The following is a 21646-nucleotide window of genomic DNA, read 5'->3' as shown; positions in this document are numbered from 1 at the left end:
GATGTTTGATAATGGTATTTCAGTATAATTAAACTTAACAATCCAATGTATATTATTTTATGCAAGAAAACATATTTTTTTAGCACTTACAGTCTGCCAAACTAGCCTGTGACACAAAACAAGTTTAGGAATTCCTGGTTATGTCTGTGTTAGCCAATGGTTAGAATATATGCCCAGAAAGATACCCTTGGTTAATAGCTAAAAGAAAATGGAGTAGAAATTCAGTGGCCTGGAATAATAACAATCTGGGCAGTCATTGAGTCAGGTGAAGACTTCTGCAATCATGGGAGAAAAGCAAGGGAGACATTCTTAATTGCCACAAGTGGTTCTTTTTGTTTTTTTTTTGTTGTTGTTGTTGTTTTTTTTAAATCACAAACATAAGAAAATATAATAAATAACAAGGTCAGGTTATAGAATAGAGAAACACTCTTAGTAAACTTGGAATATAGAATCCTCAAAGGCACTTGACTTGGGAGACAGAAGCCATACTGCTAAGTAAAAAAGACCAAGAACCTCTAGGGCCTGAAGATGTAGGAAACTGTAGGAAGAGAAATTCCCAGATCTGGCAGGGCAAGGGGAGTCATAGGCGAAAGAAATGATAGAAATGCATGGAGAGGGAGGCAGAGGTGGGTGGATCACGAGGTCAAGAGATCAAGACCATCCTGGCAAACATGGTGAACTCGCCCTAAAAATACAAAATCAGCTGGGTGTGGTGGTGCACACCTGTAGTCCCAGCTACTCGGGAGGCTGAGGCAGGAGAATCGTTTGAACCCAGGAGGCAGAGGTTGCAGTGAGCTGAGATCGTGCCATTGCACTCCAGTCTGGCAACAGAGTGATACTCTGTCTCAAACAAACAAACAAACAAAAAAAAAAAAAAAAAAAAAAAGAAAGAAAGAAAAGAAAGAAATGGATGGAGAACAAGCCAGAAGGAGGAACTGGGCTGGGGCAATGAGATTATGGTGATGTAAGGGACTTTTCTAGAATTAACAATGCTGGAATTTGTGGAACTCTATTTCTGTTATTCCCCCAATCATTACTTCTGTCACATTGATAGTTAAATAACTTCTGTGACTTTATTCCTTGATTCTAAAATATGAGGATAATGACAGTGGTATTATAAAGGCAGATTAAGTGATATACCATAGGCAATGTTCTTCAGGCACATGGATCGAATTGAATACACTGTAAATCTCAACTTCCAGTTTCAGCTCTACCAGGTAAAGAGCTAGCAAGTCATCACAATGGGGACATTTAAAAAAAAAAAAAAAGACACCAGAGGAATAATATACCCTGACTCCTAGCCTAATTAATATATCGATTCACTTTTTTCCCTGATGACAAATTTTGGTTTTAAATAATTTTAGGAGTTTAGGCTTCTCAGCTCCCTTCCCAGTGAGAAGTATAAGCAGGACAGACAGGCAAGCAAGAAGAGAGCCCCAGGCCACACTCACAAAGTGGGCAATGTCCCCTGTGGTCATAGAGAAATGAAAAGAGAGAGGATTCCCTGGAAGCATTGGATGTAATCTTTTCTGTCTGTCCTCTCCAGGGAATCACCCCAAGGTATTGTACTTTGGGATTAAGGTTTTAGTCCCACTGTAGACTACTTGCTATTCTGTTCAGTTTCTAGAAGGAACTATGTATGGTTTTTGTGTCCCTAGAGGAACTAAGGTGCAGAAGTTTTGTTTACAATGCACTCCCTAAGAGAGCTAGAACTGGGTGAGATTCTGTTTTAACAGCTTTATTTTCTTTTTCTTGGCCCTGTTTTTGTCACTGTCACCACCTTTAAGGTAAATATTGAATGTGCTTTGGCTGAAACTTTTTTTCCTATTTTGAGATTTGCTCCTTTATATGAGGCTTTCTTGGAAATGGAGAATGGGATAGATGGATATCATTTTGGAAGATGATGAAGAAGGTAAAAAAGGGGACAAATGGAAATTTGTGTTGCAGACAGATGAGGAGCCAACAAAAAAGGGCCTCAGGATCCAGCACACATTATCACAAACTTGCTATCCATCCGTCACTACTGACCCTCTCCGGACCTGACTCCACCCCTGAGGGACACAGGTCAGCCTTGACCAATGACTTTTAAGTACCATGGAGAACAGGGGGCCAGAACTTCGGCAGTAAAGAATAAAAGGCCATACAGAGAGGCAGTAGCACATATCTGCTTCTGACACAGCTGCAGTCACCAGCAAGCTCTCAGGCCTGGCATCATGGTGCATTTTACTGCTGAGGAGAAGGCTGCCGTCACTAGCCTGTGGAGCAAGATAAATGTGGAAGAGACTGGAGGTGAAGCCTTGGGCAGGTAAGCATTGGTTCTTAATGCATGGGAGCGAAGGGTGAATACTACCCTAGCAAGTTGATTGGGAAAGTCCTCAAGATTTTTTGCATCTCTAATTTTGTATCTGATATGGTGTCATTTCATAGGCTCCTCGTTGTTTACCCCTGGACCCAGAGATTTTTTGACAGCTTTGGAAACCTGTCATCTCCCTCTGCCATCCTGGGCAACCCCAAGGTCAAGGCCCATGGCAAGAAGGTGCTGACTTCCTTTGGAGATGCTATTAAAAACATGGACAACCTCAAGACTGCCTTTGCTAAGCTGAGTGAGCTGCACTGTGACAAGCTGCATGTGGATCCTGAGAACTTCAAGGTGAGTTCAGTTGTGGGTGATATGATTTTTTGGCTTTATAGTTTGACATTAATTAAAGCTTAGGATCTTATTGGAAAGATCAACAAAGATCTCAGAAATCATGGGTCGAGTTTGATGTTAGAACAGCAGACTTCTAGTGAGCATAACCAAGACTAACCTGATTCAGAACTAGTGACAGTAAAGGACTACTAACAGCCTGAATTGGCTGAACTTTTCAGGAAATCTTGCCAGAACTTGATGTGTTTATCCCGGAGAATTGTATTATAGAATTGTAGACTTGTGAAAGAAGAATGAAATTTGGCTTTTGGTAGATGAAAGTCCATTTCAAGGAAATAGAAATGCCTTATTTTATGCGGGTCATGATAATTGAGGTTTAGAAAGAGATTTTTGCAAAAAAAAAAAAAAAAAAAAAAAGATTTTCTCAAAGAAAAATAAGACACATTTTCTAAAATATATTAAATTTCCCATCAGTATTGTAACCAAGTGAAGGCTTGTTTCTGAATTTGTTAGGGATTTTAAACTCCCGCTGAGAACTCTTGCTGCACTCCCATTCTACATTTACAGAAATTAGACAACTGCTTAAAGAAAAATAGGGAGAGAGGGAGCCCAATAATACTGGTAAAATGGGAAGAGAGGGTGAGGATGCAGGTAGGTAGAATGTTGAATGTAGGGCTCATAAAATAAAATTGAACCTAAGCGCATCTGAATTTTCTGGTTAGGCACAAACCTTGGAACAGTTTGAGGTCAGGGTTGTCAAGGAATGTAGGTATAAAGCCGTTTTTGTTTGTTTGTTTGTTTTTTCAGCAAGTTGTTTTCGGAAACTTCTACTCAACATGCCTATGTGTTATTTTGCCTTTTGCCTAACAGCTCCTGGGTAACGTGATGGTGATTATTCTGGCTACTCACTTTGGCAGGGAGTTCACCCCTGAAGTGCAGGCTGCCTGGCAGAAGCTGGTGTCTGCTGTCGCCATTGCCCTGGCCCATAAGTACCACTGAGTTCTCTTCCAGTTTGCCAGTGTTCCTATGACCCTGACACCCTCCTTCTGCACGTGGGGACTGGGCTTGGCCTTGAGAGAAAGTCTTCTGTTTAATAAAGCACGTTTTCTTCAGTAATCAAAAGTTGCAATTTTATATACTCCATCTTTTACTCTTGTGTTAAAGGAAAAAGTGTTCATGGGCTAAGGGATGGAGAGAAACATAGGAAGAACCAAGAGCTTCCTTAAGAAATGTATGGGGGCTTGTAAAATTAATGCAGATGTTATGGGAGAATTCCAGGATTCCAAGGAGGATGATATGATGGAGAAAAATCTTTATAAGGGTGGGAAAATGGTTAGTTAAGTAGACAGAGACTCCTAGGCAGTTTTTACTGCACAGGGGAAAGAAGGAGGTGTTAGTGGTACCCGAGAAAGTAGATTTGTGGTACATATCACTTTTCACTAAAAACAAAAACAAAACAAAACAAAACTTCGTAGATAGCCAAGATATAGGCTAGAATTACTATTTTAATTTACTGTTATTTACATTTTGAAGTAACTAGTTTGTCACGTTTTATGAAATTGATTTGGAGTTAAGAAGATGAATTGAGTGTGTATCAACAATAGCCTGCTCTTTCCTGAAGGATTCCATTATTTCATGGGTTAGCCGAGGCTAAGACACATGATATCATTGTGCATTATCTTCTGATAGAATGTAACATGCACTAAAATAAAGTTAGAGTTAGGATCTAAGTGGGAACGTTTTTGTAGGGTGTGATGAAGACTTTCTGTAGGAGATAGAATACTGATAAAGGCTTAAATTCTAAAACCAGCTAGCTGGGGCTTTGTGACTTGCATGAAACTGGCTCTCTGGAAGTAGAAGGGAGAGTAAGACCTAGGTAAGGAGGACTAGGAAAGACCAGATAGTACAGGGCCTGGCTACAAAAATACAAGCTTTTACTATGCTATTGCAATACTAAACAATAAGCATTAGGATATTAAGTGACTCAGGAAATAAGATTTTGGGAAAAAGTAATCTGCTTATGTGCACAAAATGGATTTAAGTTTGCAGATAAAATAAAATATGGATGATGATTCAAGGGGACAGATACAATAGTTCAAACCCAAGATAAGCAGTGAGTCTGTGGAATTTGAAGGATGGCCAAGGTGGAGTGAGAAAGACATAGTATTCGATTGACGGTGGGGGATGAGAAGGAAGAAGGAAGCGATAAATGACTGAAAGTTCTGAGGCTGATGAAGATAACAGGAGGAAACCAGGCACTGACCTGGGGACTCTCATGTATGAAGGGTAGAGGGATATTAACAGATTTACTTTCGAGGAAGTGCTAGATTGCTCAGGGAGTTTTGACCTTCAGGTCTTGTGTCTTTCATATAAAGGGACCTTCGCATTTTCCAAGTTAGAGTGCCATATTTTGGCAAATATAACTTTATTAGTAATTTTATTGCCTCCCCCACATTGATCAGACTTTTTCCTGAGAATTACTTTTGAATTTGGCTATATATATCCAGAATATGGAAGAGAGACAAACAATTATCGTAGTTGCAGGCTATCAATAACACTGGTCTCTCTGAGCCTTATAACCTTTCAATATGCCCATATACAGAGTAAACAAGGATTATTCATCATACTAAATATTTTCACCTAGTCAGTCAGTCAACAAATGAGAGCAATGTGCATTTTTTAAAAACATAATATTTCTATATATTTATGGGGTACATGTGATACTTACATGCATAGAACATGTAATGATTAAGTCTAGATATTTAGGATATCCATTGCTTTGAGCATTTATCATTTCTATGTGTTGAGAAAATTTCAAGTCCTCATTTCTAGCCATTTTGAAATACATAATAAATAGTAATTAACTATCGTCACTGTACTCAAATATCAAACATTATGGCTTAATCCTTCTATCTAACTGTGTTTGTACCTATTAACCAACATCTCTTAAATCCCCTTCCATACACGCTCACACTTTTTCCAGCCTCTGATAACTATCATTCTACTCTCTACCACCATGACACCCACTTTTTTAGCTCCCACAGATGAATAAAAACATGTAATATTTGACTTTCTGTGTCTGGCTTATTTTATTATCTATCTCTTTGGCATACCAAGAGTTTGTTTTTGTTCTGCTTCAGAACTTTCAATTAACATAATGACCTCTAGTTCCATCCATGTTGCTACAAATGACAAGATTTCATTCTTTTTCATGGCAAAATAGTACTGTGCAAAGATGTCAATTTTTTTTTTTTATCCATTCGTCTGTTGATAGACACTTAGGTTGATCCCAAACCTTAACTATTGTGAATAGTTCTTCAATAAACATGAGTGTAATGTGTCCATTGGATATACTGATTTCCTTTCTTTTGGATAAATATCCACTAGTGAGATTGCTGGATTGTATGTAGTACTATTTTTAGTTTATTGAGAAATCTTCATACTGTTTTCCATAATGGCTGTACTATTTTACATTCCCACCAAGAGTGTGTAAGAGAGTTCCCTTTCCTCCATATCCTCACAAGGATCTGTTATTTTTTGTCTTTTTGTTAATAACCATTTTAACTAGGGTAAGTAGATATCTCATTGTAGTTTTGATTTGTATTTCCCTAATGACTGGGATGCTGAGCATTTTTTTCATATACCTGTTGGCCATGTGCATGTCTTCTTTTGAAAAATGTCTACTCAGAACTAATCTTTGCCCAAGTGTAGGCAAATATTTTACAGCTGGAACCCCAAAAACACAGGCAACAAAAGCAAAAATAGACAAAACGGATATATATTAAAAAGCTTTTGCACAACAAAGAAAACAATCACTGCAGTGAAGAGTCAACTTGTTGAATAGGAAAAAATATTTGCAAACTACTCATCTGACAAGGATCTGATATCCAGAAAATGAAAAGAACTCAGGCAACTCAAGAGCAAAAAAATAAAATAAAAACATACAAGCAACATGCATTTAAAAAAATTTTTATTTCCGTAGGTTATTGGGGAAACAGGTGGTGTTTTGTTATATGTATAAGTTATTAAGTGGTGATTTGTGAGATTTTGGTGCACCCATCACCCAAACAGTATACCCTGCACCCAATTTGTAGTCTTTTATCTCTCATTCCCTTCACCCGCTTTCCCTTGTGTCATCCTTATATCTTTGCATTCTCATAGCCTAGTTCTAGCTCCCATTTATGAATGAGAACATACAATTTTTGGTTTTCCATTCCTGAGTTACTTCACTTAGAATAAAGGTCTCCAATCTCATCCAGGTTGCTGCAAATGCTTTTAATTCACTCATTTTTATGGCTGAGTAGTATCCCATCATATATATATATATATCCCATCATATATATCCCATCATATATATGATGGAATCATATATATACTCATCATATATATATGGCATATATACACACAGCCAATATATATACATATATATACACACTATATATATACACCACAGTTTCTATACCACATATATATACATATACACACCATGTATATATATATGTGTATATATATACACACACACCCCCCACACATATATATGCCACATATATACACAGTTTATTTATCCACTAATTGATTGATGGGCATTTGGGTTGGTTCCACATTTTAGCAATTGCACATTGTGCTGCTGTAAACATGTGTGTGCAAGTATTTTTTTCATATAACAACTTCTTTTCCTCTGTGTAGATACCCAGTAGTGGGATTGCTGGATCAAATGGTAGATCTACTTTCAGTTCTTTAAGGAATCTCTGCACTGTTTTCCATAGTGGTTGTACTAGTTTACATTCCCATCAGCAGTATAGAAGTGTTCTCTGTTCACCACATCCACGCTAGCATCAATTTAAAAAATTTTTTTTATTATGACCATGCTTACAGGTGTTAGGTGGTATTGCATTGTGGTTTTGATTTGCATTTCCCTGATCGTTAGTCACGTTGAGAATTTTTTCATATGTTTGTTGGTCATTTGTATATCTTTTTCTGAGAATTGTCTATTCATGTCCTTAAGCCTACTTTTTAAATGGGATTGTTTGTTATTTTCTTGATAATTTATTTATGTTCATTTTAGAGCCTGGATATTATTCTTTTGTCAGACGTATAGATTGTGAAGATTTTCTCCCACTCTGTGGGTTGTCTGTTTATTCTGCAGACTCTTCCTTTTGCCATGCAAAGGCTCTTTAGTTTAATTTAGCCCCAGATATTTATCTTTGTTTTTATGTATTTGCATTTGTGTTCTTGGTCACGAAATCTTTGCCTAAGCCAATGTGTAGAAGGGTTTTTCTGATGTTATCTTCTAGAATTTTTATAGTTTCCGGGCTTAGATTTAAGTTCTTGATCCATCTTGAGTTGATTTTTGTATAAGGTGAGAGATGAAGATCCAGTTTCATTCTCCTAGCTATGCAGTTTGCTAGCTATCCCCGCACCATTTGTTGAATAGGGTGCCCTTTCCCCACTTTATGTTTTTGTTTGCTTTGTCAAAGATCAGTTGGTGGTAAGTATTTGAGTTTATTTCTGGGTTCTCTATTCTGTTCCATTGGTCTATGTGCCTATTTATATACCAGCATCATGCTGTTTTGGTGACTATGACCTTATTGTATAGTTTGAAATGAGGTAATGTAACGCCTTCAGATTTGTTCTTTTTGTTTAGTCTTGCTTTGTTTATGTGGGCTCTATTTTGGTTCCATAAGAATTTTAGGATTGTTTTTTCTAGTTTTGTGAAGAATAATGGTGGTATTTTGATGGGAATTGCAATGAATTTGTAGGTTGCTTTTGGCATTATGGTCATTTTCACAACATTGATTCTACCTGTCTATGAGAATGCCATTTGTCTGTGTCTTATATGATTACTTTCAGCAGTGTTTTGTAGTTTTCCTTGTAGATGTCTGTCACTTCATTGGTTAGGTATACGTTCCTAAGTTTATTTATTTATTTATTTATTTATTTTATTTGCAGCTATTGTAAAAGGGGTTGAGTTCTTGATTTTATTCTCAGCTTAGTCATTACTGGTATGTAAGAGAGCAACTGATTGGTGTACATTAATTTTGTATCCAAAAACTTTGCTGAATTCTTTTATCAGTTCTAGGAGGTTTTGGAAGAGTCTTTAGAGTTTTCTAGATACACAATCATATCACAAGCAAACAGTGACAGTTTGACTTCCTCTTTAACAGTCTGGATGCACTTTCTTTCTTTCTCTTGACTGATTGCTCTTCCAGTAATATGTTAAAGTGTGTGGTGTAATATATGCTACACCACACAGTAATATGTTAAAGTATGTTAAAATATGTGGTGAGAGTGGATATCCTTGTCTCATTCCAGTTCTCAGAGGGAATGCTTTTAACTTTTTCCCATTCAATAAAATGTTGGTTGTGTGTTTACCACAGATGACTGTTATTACATTGAGGTATGTCCTTTGTAAACCAATTTTACTGAGAGTTTTACTCATAAAGGGATGTTGAATTTTGTTGAATGCAGTTTCTGTGGCTATTGAGATAATCATGTGATTTTTGTCTCCAATTTTGTTTTTGTTGTGTATCACATTTATTGACTTGCATATGTTAAACCATTCCTGCATCCCTTGTATGAAACACACTTGATCACTATTGTTGGTCAGTTCAAATAATTGTGGTGTTATTATTATACTTTAAGTCCTGGGATACATGTGCAGAATATGCAGGTTTGTTACATAGGTATAGACATGCCGTGGTGGTTTGCTGCACCCATCAACCTGTCATCTACTTTAGGTATTTCTTTTAATGCTATCCCTCTCCTAGTCCCCCACCCCCTGACAGGCCCTGGTATGTGATATTCCCCTCCCTGTGTCCATGTGTTCTCACTGTTCAACTCCCACTTATGAGTGAGAACATGAGGTGTTTGGTTTTTCTGTTCCTGTGTTAGTTTGCTCAGAATGATGGTCTCCAGCTTCATCCATGTCCCTGCAAAGACATGAACTCATCCTTTTTTATGACTGTATAGTATTCTGTGGTGTATAATGTCCCACATTTTCTTATCCATTCTATCATTGCTGGCCATTTGGGTTGGTTCCAAGTATTTGCTATTGTGAATAGTGCTGCAATAAACATACATGTGCATGTGTCTTTATAGTAGAATGATTTATAATTCTTTGGATATATACCCAATAATGGGATTGCTGGGTCAAACAGTATTTCTGGTTCTAAATCCTTGAGGAATCATCACACTGTCTTCCACAATGTTTGAACCTATTTACACACCCATCAACAGTGTATAAGTGTTCCTATTCCTTCACATCCTCTACAGCACCTGTTGTTTCCTGACTTTTTAATGATTGCCATTCTAACTGGCATGAGATGGTATCTCGTTGTGGTTTTGATTTGCTTTTCTCTAATGACCAGTGATGATGAGTTTTTTTTCATGTGTTTGTTGGCCACATAAATGGCTTCTTTAGAGAAGCATCTGTTCATATCCTTTGTCCACTTTTTGATGGGGTTGTTAGTTTTATTCTTGTAAATTTGTTGAAGTTCTTTGTAGATTTTGGATATTGGCCCTTGGTCAGATGGATAGATTGCAAAAATTTTCTCCCATTCTGTAGGTTGCCTGTTCACTCTGAAGATAGTTTCTTTTGCTGTGCAGAAGTTCTTTAGTTTAGTTAGATCCTATATGTCAATTTTGGCCTTTGTTGTCATTGCTTTTGATGTTTTAGTCATGAAGTATTTGCCCATGCCTATGTCCTGAATGGTATTGCCTATGTTTTCTTCTAGGGTTTTTATGGTTTTAGGTCTCACATTTAAGTCTTTAATCCACCTTGAGTTAATTTTTGTATAAGGCGTAAGGAAGGGGTCCAGTTTCAGTTTTCTGCATATTGCTAGCCAGTTTTTTCCAACACCATTTATTAAACAGGAAATTCTTTCCCCATTGCTTGTTTTTGTGATGTTTCCAAAGATCAGATGGTTATAGATGTGTGGCATTATTTCTGAGGCTTCTGTTCTGTTCTGTTGGTCTATATCTCTGTTTTAGTACCAGTACCATGCTGTTTTCTTTTACTGTAGGTAGCATCATGCCTCCAGCTTTGTTCTTTTTGTTTAGGATTATATTGGCTATATGAGCTCTTTTTTGATTACATATGAAATTTAAAGCAGTTTTTTCTAATTCTTTGAAAAAAGTCAGTGGTAGCTTGATGGGGATAGCATTGAATCTATAAATTACTTTGGGCAGTATGGTCATTTTAATGATATTGATTCTTCCTATCTATGAGCATGGAATATTTTTCCATTTGTTTGTGTCCTTTCTTATTTCCTTGAGCAGTGGTTTGTAGTTGTCCTTGAAGAGGTTCTTCACATCCCTTATAAGTTGTATTTCTAGGTATTTTATTCTCTTTGCCCGGCCTCTCTTTGCAGCAATTGTGAATGGGAGTTCACTCATGATTTCCGTCTCTGTCTATTGTTGGCATATAGGAATGCTTGTGATTTTTGCACATTGATTTTGTGTCTTGAGAATTTGCTGAAGCTATTTGTCAGCTTAATATTTTAGGCTGAGACGACGGGGTCTTCTAAGTATGCAATCATGTCATCTGCAAACAGAGACAAGTTAATTTCCTCTCTTCCTATTTGAATACCCTTATTTCTTTCTCTTGCCTGATTGCCCTGGCCAGAAATTCCAATACTATGTTGAGTAGGAGTGGAGAGAGGGAATCCTTGTCTTGTGCCAGTTTTCAAAGCAAATAATTTTTAAATTTCCATCTTGATTTCGTTGTTGACCCAATGATCATTCAGGAGCAGGTTTTTTAATTTCCAGGTGTTTGCATGGTTTTGAAGGTTCCTTTTGTAGTTGATTTCCAACTTTATTCTGCTGTGGTCTGAGAGAGTGCTTGGTATAATTTCAATTTTTAAAAATGTATTGAGGCTTGTTTTGTGGCATACCGTATGGCCTGTCTTGGAGAAAGTTCCATGTGCTGATGAATATAACGTATATTCTGCAGTTGTTGGGTAGAATGTCCTGTAAATATCTGTTAAGTCCTTTTGTTCCAGGATATAGTTTAAATTCATTGTTTCTTTGTACACTTTCTGTCTTGATGACCTGCCTAGTGCAGTCAGTGGAGTATTGAAGTTCCCACTATTACTGTGTTGCTGTCTATCTCATTTCTTAGGTCTAGCAGTAATTGTTCTATAAATTTGAGTTCTCCAGTATTAGATGCATATATATTAAGAACTGTAATATTCTCCCATTAGACAAGGCCTTTTATCATTACATAATGTCCCTGTTTGTCTTTTTTAACTGCTGTTTCTTTAAAGTTTGTTTTGTCTGACACGAGAATAGCTGCTCCTGCTCATTTTTGGTGTCCATTTGTGTGGAATGTCATTTTCCACCCCTTTACCTTAAGTTTATGTGAGTCCTTATGTGTTAGGTGAGCCTCTTGAAGATGGCAGATAATTGGTTGGTGAATTCTTATTCATTCTGCAATTCTGTATATTTTAAGTGGAGCATTTAGTCTACATTCAACATCAGTATTGAGGTGTGAGGTACTATTCCATTCTTCATGCTATTTGTTGCCTATATACCTTTTTAATCTGTATTTTTGTTGTATATGTCCTATGGGGTTTATGCTTTAAAGAGGTTCTGTTTTGATGTGCTTCCAGGGTTTGTTTTGAGATTTAGAGCTCCTTTTATCAGTTCTTGTAGTGTTGGCTTGGTAGTGACGAATTTTCTCAGCATTTGTTTTTCTGAAAAACACTGTATATTTTCTTCATTTATGAAGTTTAGTTTCACTGAATACAAAATTCTTGGCTGACAATTGTTTTGTTTAAGAAGGCTGAAGATAGGGCCCTATTCACTTCTAGCTTATACGGTTTCTGCTGAGAAATCTGCTCTTAATCTGATAGATTTTCTTTCACAGGTTTCCTGGTACTTTTGGCTCACAGCTCTTAAGATTCTCTTTGTCTTTAGTTAACTTTAGATACTCTGATGACAATGTACCTAGGCAATGATCTTTTTGTGATGAATTTCCCAGGTGTTTATTGAGCTTCTTGTATTTGGATGTCTAGGTCTCTAGCAAGGCGTGGGACGTTTTCCTTGATTATTTCCCCGGATAAGTTTTCCAAACTTTTAGATTTCTCTTCTTTCTCAGGAATGCTGATTATTCTTAGGTTTGATTGTTTAACATAATCCCAGATTTCTTGGAGGCTTTGATCATATTTTCTTATTCTTTTTTCTTTGTCTTTGTTGGACTGGATTAATTCAAAAACCTTGTCTTCAAGCTCTGAATTTCTTCTGTTTGCTTGATTCTATTGCTGAGACTTTCTAGAGCATTTTGCATTTCTATAAGTGCATCCATTCATCCATTGTTTCCTGAAGTTTTGATTGTTTTTTATTTATGCTATCTCTTTCACTGAAGATTTCTCCCCTTATTTCTTGAAGCATATTTTTGATTTTTTAAAAATTGGACTTCACCTTCCTTTGATGCCTCCTTGATTAGCTTAATAACTGACCTTCTGAATTATTTTTCAGGTAAATCAGGGATTTCTTCTTGGTTTGTATGCATTGTTGGTGAGCTAGTGTGATTTTTTGGGGGGTGTTAAAGAACCTTGTTTTCCATATTACCAGAGTTAGCTTTCTGGTTCCTTCTCATTTGGGTAGGCTCTGTCAGAAGGAAAGTCTAGGCCTCAAGGCTGTTGTTCAGATTCTTTTGTCCCATGAGGTGTTCCCTTGATGTAGCACAGTCCCCCTTTTTCTAGTGATGTGGCTTCCTGAGAGCCAAACTGTAGTGATTGTTATCTCTCTTCTGGATGTAGCCACCCATCAGGTCTACCCGACTCCGGGCTCATACTGGAGTTTGTCTGCACAGAGTCTTGTGACATGAACCATCTATGGGTGTCTCAGCCATAGATACAACCACCTGCTCCAATGGAGGTGGCAGAGGATGAAATGGACTCTGTGAGGGTCCTTACTTTTGGTTGTTCAATGCACTATTTTTGTTCTGGTTGGCCTCCTGCCAGGAGGTGGCACTTTCTAGAGAGCATTAGTAGAGGCAATCAGGTGGTGGTGGTTGGGGGGACGGGGGTGCCCTAGAACTCCCAAAAAATATATGCCCTTTGTCTTCAGCTACCAGGGTGAATAAGGAAGGACCATCAGGTGGGGGCAGGACTAGTCGTGTCTGAGCTCAGAGTCTCCTTGGGCAGGTCTTTCTGTGGTTACTGTGGGGGATGGGGGTGTAGTTTCCAGGTCAATGGATTTATGCTCCTAGGACGATTATGGCTGCCTCTGCTGTGTCATGCAGGTCGTCAGGAAAGTGGGAGAAAGCAAGCAGTCACGTGACTCAACCAGCTCCCAAGCAACCCAAAAAGTTGGTCTCACTTCCAGCGTGCACCCTCCCCCGCAATAGCACGAGTCTGTTTCCATGCAGTCAGTGAGCAAGGCTGAGAACTTGCCCCAGGCTACCAGCTGTGAAAGCAAGTAGGGCTGTCCTACTTCCCTGCCTGTGGAGTCTGCACACCAAATTCATGTCCCCCCACCAACCCCTCACTGCCCAGCCCCGAGTTCTGGCCAGGTGGAGATTTCCTTTTTCCTGTCATCTTTTCCCAGTTCCTCTGGCAGCCCTCCCAAAGGACTCCTGTGAGGCAAGGCAGAAATGGCTTCCTAAGGGACCCAGAGAGCCCACAGGGCTTTTCCTGCTGCTTCCTCTACCCATGTATTTTGCTTGGCCCTCTAAATTGACTCAGCTCCAGGTAAGGTCAGAATCTTCTCCTGTGGTCTAGACCTTCAAGTTCCCCAGTGAGGATGTGTGTTTGGGAGTGGATGGTCCCCCATTCCCACTTCCACAGTTTGGGCACTCACAATATTTGGGGTGTTTCCCAGGTCTTGCAGGTGCAATCTGCTTCTTTCGGAGGATCTGTGGGTTCTCTCAACTTTCCTGATTTGTTTCTGCATGTGGTTCTGCAACAAAAGTTCATGATGTGAGACTTCACATGCTGCTCTGTGCGTCCCAGTGGGAGCTGCAATCTAGTCTGCTGCCTCCCATCTGTCATTATCCTCTAATTTGTCAGTAATACACATTTTTAATCAATCTCTCTTTTTTCTCTCTTTCTTGTCCCCCAAAACTATACTGCCCTTTGATATCAAGGAGTCAAGGATGGTGATGTTGGGGGGTGGGCAGTGGATACACTCTTTACCCCTTAGGGAGCTATATCTAGATTTAAATATTGCCAATTCAATATAAATTAATTGAAAGCAAATTTATAATGAATACACACACACACACATCTGCATGACAAGATTTTTAACAGTTGTAAGAATAACTAATTGTTGTCCGCAGGCAATAAGGGCTTTTTAAGCAAAACAGTTGTGATAAACAGGTCATGCTTAGAATAGTAATCCAGCCAATTGTACAGATTGCTTAGAGACTATGTCATTACCAGAGTTAAAATTCTATAATGCCTTCTCACTCCCTACCACTGAAGACAAGTTTTTGTCATTAGGTTTATGCTTCCCTGAAAAAATACCACCTGCTATTCTCCACTTTACTATTTACATACCAACGGCACTGGTTCTTTATCTATCTCTCTGGCACAGCAGGAGTTTGTTTTCTTCTGCTTCAGAGCTTTAAATTTACTATTTCAGCTTCTAAACTTTATTTGGCGATGCCTTCCCATGGCAGATTCCTTCTTGTCATTTTGCCTCTGTTGGAATACTTTCTCCTTAATTTTCTTCTTAGTAGATAATATCTGAAATTATTTTGCTGTTTAACTTATTAATTTTATGTATGTTCTACCTAGATTATAATCTTCAGAGGAAAACTTTATTCTCTGACTTATTTAACTTAAATGCCCAGTACTTTAAAAATTATGACATTTATTAAACAGATATTTGTTGAACAAATGTTTGAAAATACATGGGAATGAATGCTTGAAAACACTTGAAATTGCTGGTATAAAGAAACAGTTTTATCAGTGAGGATTTAATCAATGTCAGAAGCAATGATATAGGAAAAATTGAGGAATAAGACAGTTATGGACAAGGAGAAATCAATAAACTCTTAAAAGATATTGCCAAAAGTAGCCGGGCGAGATGGCGGGCGCCTGTAGTCCTAGCTACTAGGGAGGCTGAGGCAGGAGAATGGCGTGAACCCGGGAGGCGGAGCTTGCAGTGAGCTGAGATCCGGCCACTGCACTCCAGCTTGGGCGGCAGAGCGAGACTCCGTCTCAAAAAAAAAAAAAAAAAAAAAAAAGATATTGCCTCAAAAGCATAAGAGGAAATAAGGGTTTATATGTGACTTTTAGATCACTGCCTTGGTTTCTGGATAAAGGGGGAAGTTGTTTGAAAACAGGAGGGATCCTAGATATTCCTTAGTCTGAGGAGGAGCAATTAAGAGTCACTTGTTTAGAGGCTAGGAGCGGTGGCTCACGCCTGTAATCCCACCACTTTGGGAGGCCAAGGCAGGCAGATCACCTGAGGTCAAGAGTTCAAGACCAACCTGGCCAACATGGTGAAACCCCATCTCTACAAAAACACAAAAATTAGCCGGGCATGAGGGTAAGTGCCTGTAATCCCAGCTACTCGGGAGGCTGAGGCAGGAGAAATGCTTGAACCTGGAAGGCGGGAGTTGCAGTGAGCTGCGATCACACCACTGCACTCCAGCCTGGATGACAGAACAAGACTCCATCTCAAAAACAAACAAACAAACAAACAAAAAACAACAACAACAACAACAAAAACAGATTCAAAAGATTCACTTGTTTAAGCCTTAGTGGGCTTAGACACCAGTCTCTGAGACATTCTTCAAGGTCAGGCTCTACAAATGGAACCCAACCAGATTCCCAGATATGGTCAAAGATCTATACACACCCATCTACCCATCTCACAGATCCCGTCTTAAAGAGACCCTAATTTGGATTCACCTCAGTCTCTGTAATCTGTACCTGCACACCTATAAAAATCTTTTTCACCCACCCTTAGATTGAGAGAAGTCACTTATTATTATGTGAATAACTGGAAGATACTGATATGTTGACAAATCTTTTTCTTTCCTTTTTTATTCAACTTTTATTTTAACTTCCAAAGAAAAAAGCTTTGCTGCATGGGTCAACATGTATCTTTCTGGTCTTTTAGCCGTCTCACACTTTGAGCAGATATAAGCTTTACACAAGATTATGAAGGCTGAAAGGATTCCACCAATATTATTATAATTAGTATTAATCTGATAGGTTAGGGGAGGTAGACCTCCCGTCCAATAAAACAGATTTCCAGAGTTTCTGACATCATAATCTACCAAGGTCATGGATCACTTTCAGAGAAAAAACAAAAGCAAAACCAAACCCACCAAGAAAAAAAATCCAAAAGAAAAAATAAAGGAAAAAACACCATGAATACTTCCTGCCATGTTCAGTGGCCAATATGTCAGAAATAGCACTGAGTTACAGATAAAGATGTCTAAACTAAAGTGACATCACAACTGTCACAGTGTGTGGCCTATTAGTCAATTAAAGCAGTCCCTGCCTCTTTAGAGTTGTTTTCCATGCAAATACATGTCTTATGTCTTAGAATAAGATTCCCTGAGAACTGAACCTAGCATTTATACAAGATAATTAATTCTAAGCCATAGTACCTGCCAAAGAACATTCTACCATCATCTTTACTGAACACAGAAGAGCTACACCAAAAACCTGGGTCATCAGCCAGCACACACACTTATCCAGTGATAAATACACATCATCGGGTGCCTACATACATACCTGAATATGAAAAAAAAAATACCTTTGCTGAGATGAAACACACATGATTTATTTCAAATAGGTACAGAGAAGTAGATACTGAAGTAAGGATTAAGTATTATATTATATTACATAACATTAATCTATTCCTGCACTGAAACCGTTGCTTTATATGATTTTTTTTTTCACTACACTAATGAGAACTTAAGAGATAATGGCCTAAAACCACAGAGAGTATTTTCAAAGATAAGTATAGCACTTCTTCTTTGGAAACCAATGCTTACTAAATGAGACTAAGACTTGTCCCATCAAAAATCCTGGACCTATGCCTAAAACACATGTCACAATCCCCGAACTTTTCAAAAATTGGTACATGCTTTAACTTTAATCTCCAGGCCTCACTGGAGCTAGAGACAAGAAGGTAAAAAAGGCTGACAAAAGAAGTCCTGGTATCTTCTATGGTGGGAGAAGGAAACTAGCTAAAGGGAAGAATAAATTAGAGAAAAATTGGAATGATTGAATCGGAACAAGGCAAAGGCTATAAAAAAATTAAGCAGCAGTATCCTCTTGGGGGCCCCTTCCCCACACTATCTCAATGCAAATATCTGTCTGAAACGGTCCCTGGCTAAACTCCACCCATGGGTTGGCCAGTCTTGCCTTGACCAATAGCCTTGACAAGGCAACCTTGACCAATAATCTTAGAGTATCAGGTGAGGCCAGGGGCCGGCAGCTGGTTAGGGATGAAGAATAAAAGGAAGCACCCTCCAGCAGTTCCACACACTCGCTTCTGGAACAGCTGAGATTATCAATAAGCTCCTAGTCCAGACGCCATGGGTCATTTCACAGAGGAGGACAAGGCTACTATCACAAGCCTGTGGGGCAAGGTGAATGTGGAAGATGCTGGAGGAGAAACTCTGGGAAGGTAGGCTCTGGTGACCAGGACAAGGAAGGGAAGGAAGGATCCTGTGCCTGGCAAAAGTCCAGGCCGCTTCTCAGGATTTGTGGCACTTTCTGACTGTCAAACTGCTCTTGTTCAATCTCACAGGCTCCTGGTTGTCTACCCATGGACCCAGAGGTTTTTTGACAGTTTTGGCAACCTGTCCTCTGCCTCTGCCATCATGGGCAACCCCAAGGTCAAGGCACACGGCAAGAAGGTGCTGACTTCCTTGGGAGATGCCGTAAAGAACCTGGATGATCTCAAGGGCACCTTTGCCCAGCTGAGTGAGCTGCACTGTGACAAGCTGCATGTGGATCCTGAGAACTTCAGGGTGAGTCCAGGAGTTTCAGCAGTTTCAGAGTTCAGTCTCAAGGCAACTTAGACAACTGAGTATTGATCTGAGGACAGCCGAATCTACCTGCTGGGTGTGAGCTATTTGAAGATACTGGGGTTGGGAGTGAAGAAACTGCAGAGGACTAACTGGGCTGAGACCCAGTGGTAATGTTTTAGGGCCTAAGGAGTGCCTCTAAAAATCTAGACGGACAATTTTGACTTTGACAAAAGAGAGGTGGAAATGAGGAAAATGACTTTTCTTTATTAGATTCCGGTAGAAAGAACTTTCATCTTTCCCTCATTTTTGTTATTTGTTTTAAAACATCTATCTGGAGGCAGGACAAGTATGGTCATTAAAAAGATGCAGGCAGAAGGCATATATTGGCCCAGTCAAAGTGGGGAACTCTGGTGACCAAACAGAGTCTGAGGCTATTCCTATATCAGCTGGACACATACAAAATGCCGCTATCACTTCATTACAAACTTATATCCTCTAATTCCAGATGGGGGCAAAGTGTGTCCAGGGGTGAGGATCAATGGAAACATTTGGGCTAAAGTAGATTTTGAAAGCCAGGGGTGTGTGTGTGTGTGTATGTGTGTGCGTGCGCACGTGTGTTTCTTTGAACGTTTTCAGCCTACAACATACGGGGTTTGTGGTGGCAAGAAGACAGCAAGTTTTAAATTTTGGCCAGTGACTGGTGCTGCAAGGGGAACAACTACCTGCATTTAATGGAAGGCAAAATGTCAGGCTTTGAGGGAAGTTAACATAGGCTTGATTCTGGGTGGAAGCTGGGTGTGTAGTTTCTGGAGGCCAGGCTGGAGCTCTCAGCTCACTATGGGTTCATTTTTGTTGTCTCCTTTCATCTCAACAGCTCCTGGGAAATGTGCTGGTGACTGTTTTGGCAATCCATTTCGGCAAAGAATTTACCCCTGAAGTGCAGGCTTCCTGGCAGAAGATGGTGGCTGGAGTGGCCAGTGCCCTGTCCTCCAGATACCACTGAGCCCCCTGCCCACGATGCAGAGCTTTCAAGGATAGGCTTTATTCTGCAAGCAATAAAAATAATAAATCTATTCTGCTAAGAGATCACACATGATTTTCTTCAGCTCTTTTTTTACATCTTTTAAAATATATGAGCCACAAAGGGTTTATATTGAGGGCTGTGTGTATGTGTATTTCTGCATGGCTATGTGTGTTTGTGGTGTGCGCATGCTCCCCATTTATTTTTACATGAGATGTGAATTTTGATGAGCAAATAAAAGAACAAAGCAGTAAAGACAGTGATATACGGGAGTTCTGCAAGTTGGGGGTAAATTGTGCAGGAGAAAGCTGGTAAGAAGAAAGACCTCTATAGGACAGACTCCTCAGAAACATGTTTTGGAAGAGATGGGGAAAGTTTCAGTGAAGACCTGGGTGTTGGATTGCAACAGAGTAGTAAGGATGGTTCTTAATGAAGGGAAAGTGTTCCAAGCTTTCGGAGGTCAAGGTTTAGTCAGGTGTAGCATTTATTTTGTTAGGGGGAATATTATTTCTAACGGCACCTGGCTTTTCATAGCCCCTGTGGATGCCTAAGAAAGTGAGATTAATCCCATGTCCTCAAGTGTGCAGATTGGTCACAGCATTTCCAGGAAGAGACCTCACTGTAAGCTTCTGGGGGAGGTGAGGACTTAGGTGTAAGAAATGAATCAGCAGAGGCTCACAAGTCAGCATGAGCACGTTGTGTCTGAGCAACAGACCAGCACTGTGAGATCAAAAGTAGTGGGAAGAATTTGTACAAGATTAATTAAGGCTTACTCAATGGAATTTTTGTACAGTTGGATGTTAGTGCATCTGTATAAGTAAGAGTTTAATGTGATGGTGTTATGGACCTAATGTTTCTCTCCTCACAATTTACATGCTGAATCCGCAACTCCCAACTGACCTTATTTGTAGGGGAGGCTTTTGAAAAGTAACTAGGTTTAGATGAGCTTATAAGAGCAGATCCCCATCATAAAATTTTTTTCCTTATCAGAAGCAGAGAGACAAGCCATTTCTGTTTCCTCCCAGTGAGGACACAGTGAGAAGTCAGCCATCTGCAATCCAGGAAGAGAACCCTGACCACAAATCAGCCTTCAGAAACGTGAGAAAAAATTCTGTTGTTGAAGCCATCCAGTCTTTGGTATTTTGTTATAGCACCTTGCACTGAGTAAGGCAGATGAGGAAGGAGAAAAAAATAAGCTTAGGGTTTGAGTGGACAAGAGACCATGTTTATCTTAGGTTTACAAATCTCCCCTGGTCCCCTAAGTTTCAGTATAAAATACCTACTCTACTACTCTCATCTGTAAGACCCAAATAATAAGCCTGTGCCCTTCTCTCTAATTTTGATTTCTCTTATTTTTACTTCAACATGCTCTACTCTAGCCTTGCAATGTCTTTACATACAGTGAAATGTCAAGCTCTTTATTCTTTTTTTTTTCTTTCTTTCTTTGTTTCTCCTCAGCCTCAGAATTTGGCACATGCCCTTCCTTCTTTCAGGAACTTCTTTCTCCAAAAGTCTCTGCCTGGCTCCATCATATCATAAAGGACCCACTTCAAATGCAGTCACTACCATTTCACAATATGCACTTTTTTTTTTTTAAGTCATAGCAAGTTTCTTAAGAGAGTAAAGAAATAAAAGAATGACTATTGTATAGGCACAGCACCCCCGAGGGCTGCTAGTTGTTCATTTTTATGGTTATTTCTTGATGATATGTTAAACAAGTTTTGGATTATTTATGCCTTCTCTTTTTAGGCCATATAGGGTAACTTCCTAACATTGCCATGTCATTTGTTTTTATTTTTTTCTTTTGATTTAATTTAATTTTACCTTAAATTCCAGGGTACATGTGCAGGATATGCAGCTTTGTTTTATAGGTAAATGTGTGTCATGGTTTTAATGTTTTTTTTTTTTTTTTCTTGTAAAGTTGTTTAAGTTTCTTATTTACTCTGGATGTTAGGCCTTTGTCAGAAGAATAGATTGCAAACATTTTTCCATGTTCTGTAGATTGTCTTTCCCTCTGATGGTAGTTTCTTTTTCT

At 39.0% G+C, this 21646-nt stretch overlaps 2 protein-coding genes across 3 annotated transcripts; both read left to right on the top strand.

Moving 5' to 3' along the window:
* The first annotated feature begins 876 nt into the window (after positions 1 to 876).
* On the top strand, positions 877 to 3769 carry HBE1 (hemoglobin subunit epsilon 1). 2 transcript variants are annotated; one of them, NM_001168851.1, is made up of 3 exons: positions 2214 to 2305; positions 2428 to 2650; positions 3518 to 3646. In NM_001168851.1, the coding sequence occupies exons 1-3, from the start codon at positions 2214 to 2216 to the stop codon at positions 3644 to 3646; spliced, it is 444 nt and encodes a 147-aa protein (NP_001162322.1). The 2 variants fall into 2 exon arrangements, with proteins under 2 accessions (XP_021781000.1, NP_001162322.1); XM_021925308.2 differs by having other exon boundaries at positions 877 to 2650; positions 3518 to 3769.
* Positions 3770 to 18152: 14383 nt separating this feature from the next.
* On the top strand, positions 18153 to 19593 carry HBG2 (hemoglobin subunit gamma 2). The gene is given in 3 exon segments (NM_001168849.1): positions 18153 to 18244; positions 18368 to 18590; positions 19465 to 19593. Coding segments are annotated over 3 exon segments (444 nt in total).
* Positions 19594 to 21646: the final 2053 nt, after the last annotated feature.

The sequence above is a fragment of the Papio anubis genome, chromosome 12, assembly GCF_008728515.1.
Source record: "Papio anubis isolate 15944 chromosome 12, Panubis1.0, whole genome shotgun sequence".
NCBI classification, from domain to species: domain Eukaryota; kingdom Metazoa; phylum Chordata; class Mammalia; order Primates; family Cercopithecidae; genus Papio; species Papio anubis.
The sequence above is the reverse complement of the archived record's forward strand: the minus strand, read 5'-3'. Positions and strand labels throughout refer to the sequence as shown.